This window comes from Mauremys mutica, chromosome 4, assembly GCF_020497125.1.
Source record: "Mauremys mutica isolate MM-2020 ecotype Southern chromosome 4, ASM2049712v1, whole genome shotgun sequence".
Taxonomy (NCBI): domain Eukaryota; kingdom Metazoa; phylum Chordata; order Testudines; family Geoemydidae; genus Mauremys; species Mauremys mutica.
Window position 1 is genome coordinate 16,643,381 of NC_059075.1, and position 13,927 is coordinate 16,657,307.

A 13,927-nucleotide genomic window follows, 5' to 3' on the forward strand; every position below is an offset into this window, starting at 1 on the left:
ATTGTTTTAAAATGTTTTTATTAAAGTTGTGATGTAAAACTTTCACATGTTGAGACCTAAGACCTTTGCAGCATTTGCTGAATTTATCATAAAGTTCAAAGTCACAATGTTATAGTGGTAAGAAACCTTTCTTGAGGCATTTTCAGCTGTTGTATTTACATAACATCTGCAGTAGCATAATGTTTTCATTTATGAGGCCGTCTCACAAGAAAGTTAGAGCACAAAGTTATGAGAGTGCTTGGGATAGCAACAATTTTCAAATCACTAATATTAATTGAGGGGAAAACTCTCTTCAAATATAGTTTAAATGAAGGAGGGAACACCTGATTTTAGTTATTTAGGATAATATTTTCCAATAAGCATAAAAGTGTTAAGGGCCCAACTTATTTTGAAAGTCTATGGGAGTTGGGCATGCAGCTCCCATATACCAATTTGAAAACCCCACCCAATTTACAATTGTCCACTTGCTTTGGGCTCCTGTCACTGATTTCATGTAGTACAAGTGGCCAGTTTAGTTTTTTTGTTTTTTTTTTATTCAGGGAATTTTGTCTTTTTCTGGAACACTGATGATTCCTACCCTTGTTTGTTTTAACCGTTTTGTTCCCCACAAAGGCCCTGTATTGTGATAACCTACCATCTCATCAAAGGGAACTGACTGAACTTTCATCAAAACCCAACAGCCATACGATAATTCCTTTCCTTCTAGTATCGATGTTCGTTCTCTGCTCTTCTCAATACCCAGATGTCTGGGAGTGCGAGATCAGTCTAGGGATACTCAAGTGTCTTGAAAATTATTAGGGAGCAGTAACCACAAAGACACCACCGGACTGACCCTCAACATTTTATTTTATATTTTGCTGCTATAAGCTGTCTCTCAGAATGATTTTCCACACAGTACATTGGAAACTAGTCAAATCAGCAGTTGCCCATAGTTGATTAAACTTGGGGGGATGATCTTCCTTCTCCAGCATAATCCTTGAGCACATGATAACATTCCACTTTCACTCTGCAGAGTATTTTATAATGATCTAGGAAGATCAGTTTCTGCCCCTGCAAATTCTGTCATTCCTAGTTTAGGCATCTATTTTGTCTAGTTATTCTGGCTAATGGGTATAGTAAGAGTGTGGTTATGTTTTCAAAAGATGTCAATAAAAATAAGAGCCTAAGCAAAAGTACAAATGTTTTTGTGCACACTCTAGTACTTCATAGTGGAGACCTGATAATATTGGCATTTCATTAGTTCTTTCTATTCATAGATCTCAAAGTGCTTTCCAAAGGTGGGTAAACTCTATAATCCCCATTTAACATATGGGAAAACGAATGCACCTAAGTTTACATGTCACCCACAAGGTTATATGTTGGGTGAGTTAGTGCCAGGAACAAAACCCTAGTGTGGCTCCCAGCCTGGTGCCCTATTCACTAGACCACGCTGCCTCTTTGATAACAGAAAATATTTTCTTAATCATAACTTTCAGAGGATTCAAAGCCCATTTGACTGTGATGGAGAAATTCCTGTGATGACAAGAGAAAAATCAAATCATCTTACTCCAGTGATTTCACCAACTTAATAGCAAACATCTGTTGCTGCTGCAAATTAAGAAAAAAAAAAAAGTCTGCTGAAAATTACTGTAATATTTTTAGCTCTTCTCTGTGAAGCAATTAGTAGAGAAAGGGCTGGATTGGAGCGCATAGTCAGAATTAATTAACTGTGGTGACAATTTGCACACACGCACAATGAAAACAATAGGAAAGTGCGGTACATCTCCTCTGTAAAGTTGGCGGGGTGTAATCCTCTGAAAAGTGATTATTTGTTAACAAACCAATATAACCAATACTATACTTCAGATACAATTAAAAGCAGAACTTGAATTGGAGTGGACGTTCAGTGAATATTCATCTTAACTAAATTTTATATTGCTTTTATTTAGATGAAAATACAGGAGATGGTGAACTAGATCTTAGTGGAATTGACGACACTGAAATAGATAGGGTAAGATATATTTTTATTCTTTCTATCTACAGTCTGATCTTAGAAGAAAAATATTGTCTTATGTGGTTTATCTTCCCATGCCCCAACCTCCCACTTTGATGGAACTTGGTTATAATGCACATAGATGGTCAGGAGTTAAAGCCCATGATTATGGGAATCTGGTACCAAAACTAATGCACATGGCCAATCTGTTACACTCTAGCTCATTTGCTGCAAGATATTATAAAATCATAGTATGTTGTTACTGCTGCCATTTCTCATGATGTTGGAGTAATTGTTATTGGAAATGTATTTTATTTTAGAGAGGAAGGACCTTACGTTCCATTTAGCATTAAATGCATGACGTAGTTACTTGTTGAAGATATGTTCAAGGTGTGGTGCTGCCCTGGAAAGAGACTGTAAAATGGCATTCTTGGCTCCTGTGTTGTCTCAATGATTTCCATAACCCTTCCTCAGTTTATTTTATTTGCCTGTGTGACAGTAAAGTGTAGTAGAGCTGGGCGAATAACTGATTTTTGGTTAGCTGTTAGCCCCAGAAAACTGGGGGCAGAGGGGAGACGCTTTGATTTGGGTTAAATCGAAGCCTTTTTTGAATTTTTGACCTGTCAAAACATTCAGAAATATTTTATTTTGGGTCAAACAAAACATTTTGTTTTGAATTTTGGCATTGTAAACATTTTAAAAATAAAAGCAAAGGAAATGGAGAACTAGAGGAGGGGTGGTGGTAGCCCCACCCCCTTTTAATGCCAGTAGCCCAGTGAGTAGGGTGTCCACATGAGGGTCAAGAGACTTGGGTTCCATCCAGCCTCTGCTCCTGAGTGGGGATTCAAACCTGGATCTGCGGCAAAGACATAGTGTATTCTGGGCTGGGCGTCTCTCCTGTTGGAGCTGTTCCACTTTGTATAAACAATTAAATATTCATTGGAGCAGGGTCTTGTACCTAGATCTCTCCTCTCCCAGGAGAGTGCCTGGGTTACTGAGCTATAGAGTCTCTCACATGCTCTCTGGCCCAGACTAGTCAAGTATTTCATACAAAGTGAAACAGCTTCAGCAGGAAAGATTGAGAGCCCCATCCTACAATTGCTAATAACATGGTGGTGAGGGCACTCACCTGGTAGTAGGGAGGCCTGGGTTCAAATCCCTACTCTAGAGCAGGAATTTAAAAGGGGGTCTCCCCCATCCCACATGAGTGCTCTAACCTCTGGGCTATTGAGCATATAGGGTGCATGACCACCTCCTCAGTTTTGTGAATGGTGCCTAACTTGCCTTGTGAATCTTGCCTGAAAAACCAAAATGGTTCATTTCCATAATGTGAAAAAGGACCTATTTTGACATTTCTGAATTTTTTTTTTTCATTTTCACCAAAACACTTTGCCAGTATTGACATGAATTCGTGAAATGTTTCAGGTGACCCAAATCTGCCTTTTTTGGAGGCGGGCAAAAATTTGGGCCAAACATTTCTCCCAGTTTTAGGCCCAGGCTAGGAAGCCCTTGAGCAAAGTCCTGTGCAAACTGTGAAAGAGTTCCTGCCTCACAGCCTAAACATACAAGATAGACAAATGGTGGCTGAAAGGGAAACAGGCACTGAAGTGAAGTGACGTGCTCAAGGTCACACTGCAGGTCAGTGTCTGAATCCAGGTCTCCTGGCTCCCACTAGTGCCCTCTCCACTAGACCATGCTAAGCTTACAAATAAAAAGTGCAGTTAAAACAAAACAAAACCCGGTGCTATAAATTCCTCTTCGTGTCCTGAAATAACTGAAAACAATTGGGTTTCATATATGTAACTGAGAATATAATTTGATCTGCAGAATCTTTATTTTTGGTGGTGGATGAGCAGGAAAGAGCCCCGCTTGACTTTTAGCACCCAGGCTGAGTCTGCCAAGCAGGCAGTTAGGAAGAATATGGAAAGGAGTGAATGTGCTATGGAAGTAACAGAAACAGTAAATACAAAACCCCTCCATGCCAATTTCAGTTACTCATCAGAATAGATCCATAATTTAAACAGAAGCTGGGAAGGAACAAACCCATCTTCTCTTCCTGCTAGACTCTGCAGTGAAGCCATAACTCTGATGCAAGCAGGGTGAATAGTTGAGCTATGAGTGAGTGTGTTTTCATTATTATGACCCAAATTTAATACACACCAATGAAACTGAGAAAATATTGGCCAGGTAAATGGGTATTAGAACAAATGGTTTTTTTCCAAGTTTGTTCCAATGTGAAAGACGACTCCTTGCATCAGTTTCATTAGAGTTGAATTATTTTTCTCATAAACTACTTGAGTGTATATTTTATTTTGAAAAAAATCTGAAATGGTAAAAGGAATAAATTGCTAGAGAATCAAGCTGTTTTATTAGCTCTTACATACAATACTTGGCTCTACTCTTTTATTCATCCACAAAATACTTTTTTAAAAAATGGTCATAAAAAGATGATTGGTAATGGCTTGATCCAGTTTCTCCTCACAATTTTACCCATGTTCCTCATTCCCAACCTGCAAGTAGGAACCAGTGTTACACAAAGACTAGCTGTGCTGAACCTAATATTGGATTGGTATTGTAATCTGCATAACTGAAAGCTAGGATGAGATTCATCATGCCACTTTAACATTGCAATTTCTGGACCACATTTTGGTCTGTTCCCCTGCCCCACACAACTCCAGTGACTTGAGTGAAACTGAATGAGTAGAACTGAATATATAATTTGAATGAATTCAGATCTCCAAAGTGGAAGGACTAAAATACTAACTTATTGTTCTAGCTAATGTTTGTCGCTTCTTTCTTTACTATCCCATTATTTCCCGTTGAACAAACTTTCCTTCATTAATCTAGTTCTAAAAATAAGGTTGAATGTGAAATGCTCTTACCTGTATTTTTTCACTGTATTTTGCCTACGATTTTTCAGGTTAGTAGCTGAAAATAAATGAACTTAATTTTGTTTTTAGTATATACTTGATGAAACGGAAGCTCAAATAAAAGCAGAACTGTGGATGAAAGAAAATGCGGATTATTTGAAGGAACAAAAGGGTAAGAAGCATAACAACTGAAATGCTCTCTCTGGTTACATGTCACAAAAAGCAATCTGATACCTGTCCTTCATGCTGGCTACCTTTTTGTCATCTTTCAGAGAAAGAAGCAAGAATAGCAAAAGAGAAGGAGCTTGGGATTTATAAGGAACACAAGGTATACGACTTAAATATTCCAATTGTGCTTAACAGTGTCCATTTGCAAATTTACTGGAAACTCGTATTTCTTACTCAAACTGCTCTTACAGTGGTTTAGAATATGTTGGGGGCAATCCAAGCAATAATTCAGTTCTCCACTAGCCTAACAATAGCTTTTTATCATATCCCTAAACATTAATTAAACTGTGTTGCCGCACAGCTTTTCAGATAGTGAGTGTAACATTTTCCTGCCTGAGCATTGTTTACATCTCTGGCCCAAGACTGTACTTTAAAGCCCCCCTGAACTCTGTTAGGTAGGGAACTTCTGTACATTGCGGTTGTGGCAATTTTTTTTTGCATGGAACAGTCATTTGCATTTATGATTGCTATCCTCGGTGATTACTTTGTTTAAAAATGATTCTTAAAATGTTCCTGATTTTTTTGAAAAGACATTCATGTTGTATTTGTTCTGAGTTTGCTACAACTGCAGCACTTTTGTATGTTGTTGCAGTAATGGTTTCTGTACGAAGAGGTGAACAAATCTCCATTACAGCAACTTGAAGGGACATTATTGTTCTACCTTTCATAAAGCATGTGACATTTATGTTAACAAGTGGCTTGTCCTCTCTGAGTTTAGCAGTTTAAAGCAGCCTAATTGGCCACATAGTCACAATTTACAGCATTAGTATTTTGTGTAATTGACCAAGTGACAAGGCAGTCTGTGCATAATTTTCCCCATGCAGCTAAAATCTACATTAGTTTTTGATGTGTGTTTTCCATCAGTCTCTTTTTAACAGACCAATGAAAGACACCATTTCCCAAGATATTTAAACAATAAAAAGTAAACCCGACAATGAAAGACTGTTTGATGCTTGAGAGTTTCTCATTCAGGCTACATTCATACAAATGGCATTGCACAAGTAATTTTCAAAACTGTGCATAACCCTCTGGCACAGAAACAGCCCAAACACCCACCTTTTTGTTCTGACAACATTGAATTTTTCTCTAACTCTCTACTGTTGCTGACAACTTTAGGCTAGAACTTGATTAACATAGTGCCTGCGATTTTCAAGGTAGCATTTGACCCAGGGAGATAAATAGAACAGCTATTATGCATTCAAAAATAATTCTCTTACAGATTTAGATGTTAAACCGTCCTTTGAGAATGAAAATGTTGGGCAAGACATCAAAGTTATTCCCTACTCCTTTAGAATGGGGACATGGGACCTTTCTTCACCTGAACAGTTGCCAGATACACTCAAAGATCTTTCTGTCTATAACATCTCATCTAGTTCTGGGCTGCAGTGTGTCAGGCAGTGTGGGGAGACAAGGCCCTGCACCCCCCACTTCCTGTGATTCACCATGACTCTCAGCCAGCCAGTAAAACAGAAGGTTTATTAGCCAATAGGAGCACAGTCCAAAACAGGTCTTGCATGTACAGACAACAGGACCCCCTCAGTCACGTCCATATTGGGGCCAGGGAGCTTGGACCCCGGCTCTGGGTCTTCCTCCGTTTCCCCAGCCAGCTCCAAACTGAAACCCCCTCCAGCCATCTCACCCAGCCTCCCCCCGGCTCCTCCTCCAGCTTTTGTCCCGTTTCCCCGGGCAGAAGGTGTCACCTGGCCCAATCCCCCTCCAGGTTACATGCTCAGGTATCATTCCTCAAGTGAAGTCACACCTTGATATCCCATGACCAATGCAGACAGTCCCAGTAACACTCCCACAGAACATTCCCAGGTCAATCCGCCCCACTCCCTACTCTGTCACACAGTGTCAGTCAAAAACTTCGACTTGCAACTTTTTGACCTACACAAGACTACCTCAAACTGAACATCACTGACATCACTGCAATGCCTAGCATCTAAGTGGAATGTGTAATTGCTCAGAGGCCAGCATTAATGCCAATCCCTTTACCCACTGATTGCCAACTCTGTAATACAGTTGGCCTTCTTCACTGAATCATGGAGCAAGAGTCCTATGGTGCTCCCCAAAATAGTATTGCTTTAATTTTGAGCCTCACTTTGCAGAAATATGGGTCTAGTTATAAACAAGTATTGTGGGGGAAATGTATATTTACTTTTTGGTTAATTTTATAAAATGTATTGGGAGCCCCTCTCCTGTCACTGGAACAACCCTGTCCCCCTGTAGATGACATTTGGGAAAGAAGCTATGTTTCTCTTTGGTAACAATGCAGAAACTATGGGATTAATTTAGCAGAGCAATCATAATGACATGTGGTGGCATTTGACAAAAGATACAAAAGCTAACACCTTATCTCTTGAAAAAGTCACATGGGCTCTACAATGTCCTCAGATGGCCAGAATCTCCATTTTACAGCTGATACCAGTCCTGGCGCCTGCAGCAGTACAATACCTGAAACACCATACTGGGGCATTGGCTTGGTACTGACTCCAAGTGAACCGTGCCGCCTACTGGGTCATCTAACACCAGTGTCAGCAGCACTGCAGATCACCCTTCTGTTCTGGTAAAATTATTTTGATTGTATCTAAATCACTAATTTTATATTTTAATTAAGCCAAAGAAGTCTGCAAAAAAGCGGGAGCCAATTCAAGCTAGCACAGCAGGAGAGGCAATTGAAAAGATGTTGGAACAGAAGAAAATCTCAAGTAAAATTAATTATAATGTGCTAAAGGACCTGAACAGCAAAGGAAGTAGCACACCAAAGAAAGAGGATGACAGCACCGATGACAGCAGCAACACCAAGAAGCTGTCAAGAAGAAAATCTACTGCCAGTAGGAATATAGCCAACACTGTAAACAGTATGGGAAAAAGGTATTGTTGTTCATTTATATCTCTCTGAGGCTGTCTATGCATCTGTCTGGACAGACAGCGTAGATAGTGTAATGCTTGTTTGAGACTAAAGTAACATTAGGGCTCTGATTTTTATTTATTTTTCATGCAATGCCGCAATGAAACCTTATTTGCAGACCACATATCAGCTGACAGCTTCTGTGTGGATTAACCATCATAGTGTGAAAGAATCAATGAGAATTCACATGTGAATCTTTCAGCCATAGATGTCTATTCTTAATGTAATTCTGACATTTCTTGTCTTTCCTTAAGTTGGCTTCTTCATAGACACAGACATGACACTGAAATGCTGATGTTTTGGCTTTTCCACTTGATATGAAAAAATAGATAGTATCCATCTGTTATGACAGCTAGCTGTTTGGATTAGCTTTTGTTTCAGTTTTATTCCAAGCTTTTGTTGTTAATTGATAACACAAATATAAAGCTTCACAGTAAATACGCATGTCAGTTTTCTGGTCTGCACTTGCAAATGTTTAAGGCTGTGATGAAAACTTCTATTTTAATGAGTAAAATAATCAAACTTGTTGGATAGATTTGGAGTATGCGGTAAAGTATACAGGGAAATTGGTGTGTGCTGTCTGCAATATTCAACTGTTTTATTAGGCTGCTTCAGATAATCATTTGAACTGCTTCTATGCATAGTCATTTCTCATTTGTCTATTATATATTTCTATGGTTCCTACCTACAAAGAACCTAGTCTAAGTTTAGGCAAACCGTTACAATTGATAACAGACAAAGTGTGGAGGGTAGGGGAAACAAAGATTGTGAATGAGCTACTAGGGTGTTTTTGTGTGTTCGTTTGTATATTGTTGGTGAAGACAAGCTCAAAGGTGTGAGGTGAATGAGGGAGTTGATCCCTGGTGGCAGGTTCAGCCAGTGAGAAGGAAGCACAGCCATCAGTATGGAGGATGAAGCCTCCCAGGATTGAGGGTAGGAGATTAGGAGGAGAAAGGAAGTGAGAGAGCCAGGAATCAAAGCCCTCGCAGAACGAGTTGGGGTAGAGATGTACCACGGTAATACAGGGGAAAGAGAAGAGCCTGATGCATGTTCTTTGGAGGAGGAGAAGGAATGTGTGTTTGAAATCAGGGGAGCTTGGAGGCAGCAGCAGTGGAAAAATGTGAGGCTAATATCACTGCCGCCAGGGAGTGAAGGAATCAGCCACCCTATGAGAGGGTGTCAGCAGAGGGAGGAGGAGAGCCAGATAACTGTCTGCTCAAGATGGGAAAGGGGGAGAGACTGATCTGGTGAGGAGAGGAGAGAAGATAGGTGGAGGTCAGTACCGAGAAGCTAAACAGAGAAAGCACAGTGAGAGTCTATAGCATTCAGATGCTTATTCTGGCCCTTGGTTTAAGAGCCAACATTTAAGAATAAATGTGTAAATAGAGAGATCCGGCTTGTTTAAATTTCTCGATATTCCTAGGAGACTTGATTCTGCGAGAGACATTATTGTAATAGCAAAGATTTTCTCCCTCGTCTGCTATTTTTCCCTTGTTTGTTTTTTGTTATTTACCATGATTGCTCCATGCTTATACAACGTTTCCCTGGAAAGATAATAGAAATACCCTTAATAACAACATTCTTTCTTCCTCGTCTCCCTTCTGACCCTTTTACGTCAGCAAGAATATTGTAAGTCTCTTATTTAGTTGATGATAATGGTGAGGTCTAAAAACCCACGAGCAGTGTTTTTTCTGTTAGCAAAGTGAAGTGCAAAAAAGCATTCAAGATTAATTTGTAGCATTTCACACACATTACCCTGAAGATATTTAGGTTTAACAAATTTTTGATGAGACTTAAACCAGGAGTTACATTATCTAATTAAATAATGCTCTGATTCTGTTGTCAGAAGGTGAACGCTGATAGGTGCCTTACGTTGTGGTGGTATTATTGATTTTGAAACAATTGCATGTCAGAGCTGAGCATTTAGCACGAGGGGTATGTCTGCACATCAGCTAGACACCCATAACTGCCCCGTGCCAGCTAACTTGGGCTCACGGGGCTTGGGGCTGTTTCACTGCTGTGTAGACAGCTGGACTCGGGCTGGAGCCTGGGCTCTAGGACCATCCGAGGTGGGAAGGTTCTAGAGCTATGACTCCAGCCTGAGTCTAGAGGTCTACACAGCAATGAAACAGTCCCGTGAACCAGAGTCAGCTGGCACCGGCCATCTATGGGTGTCTAGTTGCTGTGTAGACATACCCTGGCAGTTTTTGACGGCTTCTCCACATCTTCACATCACCATTTTCAGGGCCTGATTCTCAGAAATGCTGAGCCCTTGTCGCTCCAGTTGAAGTCAGTAGGCCCTTCAGCTGCTAAGCCCTTTTTTTCTTTTTTTTTTTAAATGCCCTAAATTAAACAATAAGGCAGTATGGAAAGCTATCTAAATACAAATAATTATTTTCTAAAAGTAGGTAATAAAACCATGTTTATTTTTCCCTTTTTGAGTTCTCAGAGCACCTCCTGAGAGTGCTTGCAGAGTTCTCTGTCACTGATTAGCAATTTTCAAATGTGGTTAATTTTGCAGCAAACCTGTGGGAGTTGTGTGGGGTGAGGTGGGTGCATATACAGATATGTATATTAAGGAGAGCTTTCACTTCCAAAGTAATGTTCCTGCTAAAACAATACTGAGAACTTGGCAAGCAAATAGATTATTTTGATTTCCTACAATTAAAGATTTATGATATTCCTTTTGATTTTCTTCCATTACTCTAAGTGCCAAACATCTTATATGGCATCCAGAAATTCCTTTGTTCAGCATTGTTGTTATGTGTCATGCATAAATTCCTTTATTCAGCATCGTTCCTCTGAGAAGTGAATGGAAAATACTTCTCCTGTGATACAATAATCATGGTAATTTGTATGCAATTAATAATAAAACCCCTTCACATTTCTCATTAGAAAATGAATGAAGTATATATGCCAGTATCCAGGAGACATTTGCAGAGATTCTGCTAGCTATTTATTTTTCAGTGATTTATAATCCTGCTAGTTTATCTTTAGAGGTCTTAAATATTTAGTAATCTATCTGCAGCAGCAGCTTGCATCACAAGCATCTATGAGATCAGCATGCTTTAATCCAATACTTCAATTAGTCTGAGTGATAGTTAAGTCTTAAGACGTACTGATTCAATTCTTTGGCCTAATTGAAAAGTACTGAGACCCAAGCTACTGGGAACTTGACAAGTGAGGAAAATAATATTGGTGGTAGGTGATTAAAGCAGAATTCTTGTATGGGAAGCAGAGTTTCAATATAGACCAGTTTTCCTTGCTCCCCATTCTCAAATGAAATTGTTCTTCATGCTTACTTGACTTCTATGATTAGCGGAGGTCATCATAGTATAGGAAGGGTCATCTTACTGTATGTAGTGCAAGGAAGGGCATGGCTCAGTTTCAACTCTCTACCCTTCTAAATCTTTCACACTATAAAATACAATGGATTATCCTAGGACTTCTCTTTATAGTTATACATTATAGTTAAAAGAGAATCCCCCCAATCCTATTTAAAAGTGAGTCATTTACTTGCAAGTATAAATCCATATTTCTTATGTCTTTTAGGCGACATGTTTGTAAGAACAGATTCAGACTAAAGCCCTTTGAATGGAAACTGTTTTTTTTGATATATCAAACACAGAATAAGGATAGGCAGAGTATTAAAGAAAGATCTTCTAGGTTTTGTTCAGTGTTTTCAAATACTAAGTAAACAAATGCTATAATGTTGTATAATTATTGATTCCCAACAAATATTTAAGTAGGTGGAGTGTTAAGGAAGTTTCATAGAAACAAGCTAAAATCTTATTTCCTTGGTAAACTATCTTTCTAATAGAGCGTCATTGGTGATATAATAATTACTGTTAAACTAATAGGAAAATTAAATTCCAAAAAGCATTTACTTTATCGACCCTTTTACACTTTTCTAAACTGCAAACAAACCCTGATTTGAAAGCTGGGTTTGTAGTTTCTGGATTTTTGATGGGCTAATGATGTCAAAGAACGGTTTTTAAGAACCAAGCAAACATCTTGCTCTTCGGTAAAGAAGTATCATCAAATATACTAATATTTTCAAAAGCTAGGTGGATTTTTGAGTGTTTTGCTTTACCACAAACTGGATGAATTATATGCTTTTTAGAAAACAACATACTTTATTTGAATGCATTGCCAAGAAATATGCTGGAGTTGTACTTAATATGCCCATCAACATTAGTACTGAACTCAATGAAGAAATATAAATAAACCCTCTAAAATTCTAAATAAGATTAATTAAATTTCTCATTGCATATAATTTTTTCTCTCCAGTGAGTACCAAGACTACTGTCTGGTTGGAGAGTCAAGTAATTTTATTTTTGACACACTGAATGAGGCAATAACCTCCTCCTATTTAGTATGTCTGGGTTTTTAGGATCTAGTGCATGAATAATTGTTTGATTTATACTGAATACTATCAAAATAGTTGCCACAGCTTAATTTTAATTACCCAGTTGCACAGTTGATCTTCAGTCATGTTTTTTTAATGTGAAACAGAATTCATAATTATATAGGGATAGCATGTTAATTCTTTTTTTTAAAGGCTAATCAAATAACTTCCATTTTATATGTGCTAAAGTTCCAGTTTTGAGCTAAGTTATATCCTGGAATTCTTGAATTGTGATAGAGGAGGAGATCTAGGTCTGGTGGAAGCTTTAATAGTTTACATTTACTTGAACTGAAATGTTACTACACTACTTGCGAAGTGAAATCTGTTGTAACACGAAAGTGTGGGAACTGAAGGGCCTTTCAAGTCATTGCTTTTAAAAATTTAAAGCCTATTTATTGCTATGTACTTGAAATTGGCAATGATATCTGAGAGGACAGGATATATTATCAAGGGAATAAATGTGTCAAGTTAATCTCACAAAAAACTTGTCTTGGAAGAAATGCAGCAGGATTGTAAAGCACAGCTAAATCTCTTTTAATAAAATAAGGTTGTTCTGAACAAAAGGATGTGCATATACAATAGAAAACCAACTCATGTTTATTACAAAGATAGCAAAAGCCCTCAGTGGAGTTTTCAGGAATGAGTATATTTGAAATTTACTTCCAAAAATTGTTTATTGCCTCACTCCTTTCTTGTAGTTATTGATCCTACTAGTAGATACATTTTGTTAGCTGATGGCTAACCAATGCCAATATGGCTGAGTTGCTAGCAGTTGTGCCACTGAGTCAGAAGATCCGTGGATTCATGGCCTACATATTGCTGACATTGCAGTTCAGTATTAGGGATGTGCTGCAATGTTAGAGCCTTGGGGTGGCTTGTTAAATACTGTAGGCCATCCCTAATACATTTCTGTTGGGTTTCCAAGTCCGTCTCATGGCCCAGCATCCTAGCCAACATTCCCCTTCTCACTAAAAGAGGTTGCAATTCCCAGGTAGTATGTATTACTACTACATAGTACTCAGCACACAACAGCTGCTCCGTTGCCTGGACAGTCATTTTGCTACTTGTATTTAAGTCGTTATTCTATCATGTGCTTATCTTGAGTATGACAGTTGCCTTCCGATCTGATTAGTTTAAATATTTCAGTTCTAGATTATTTTTTATCAAAATACCTCAAAAAATGCTGGACATGTGTTTCACGGGTGCCTTTCATTTCAGTGGATCTTTTGAAATGTGACACATGCAAAAATACGCAAGGAATGAGCGGGTCTTAAAAGCTGCTCATCTGCTTTTAATCAGGAAACTTGCCTCTTCAGATGCATTTTTGGCACTGTGGTTGATTAGTAGAATATGTAGGTGCTTTTACTGGAAAAAAAACTATTTCCCACACATTCAGGACCATAGATAGTATGGAACAAATTATGCTGTGCACTTTATTTTTAGTTACAGGACTGGAATTGACATAAAACTAGAACGCTAAGTAGCATACCATTTCAGTGTTGGAAATGCCCTAGGCTCAGCTAAGTAAATATGCTCAG

At 38.6% G+C, this 13,927-nt stretch overlaps 1 protein-coding gene across 4 annotated transcripts in view; it reads left to right on the forward strand.

Annotated features, from left to right (window-relative positions):
• BRF1 (BRF1 RNA polymerase III transcription initiation factor subunit) overlaps positions 1-13,927 on the forward strand; it is a 239,089-nt gene that overhangs the window by 172,632 nt on the left and 52,530 nt on the right. For 3 of the 4 annotated variants that reach the window (XM_045013916.1, XM_045013914.1, XM_045013917.1), the window contains 5 exons: positions 1,257-1,277; positions 1,929-1,990; positions 4,933-5,014; positions 5,115-5,170; positions 7,688-7,944. In XM_045013916.1, the coding sequence (XP_044869851.1) occupies positions 1,257-1,277; positions 1,929-1,990; positions 4,933-5,014; positions 5,115-5,170; positions 7,688-7,944 (478 nt within the window). The remainder of the gene's footprint in view (positions 1-1,256; positions 1,278-1,928; positions 1,991-4,932; positions 5,015-5,114; positions 5,171-7,687; positions 7,945-13,927) is intronic. The other variant, XM_045013915.1, reaches the window with a different exon arrangement.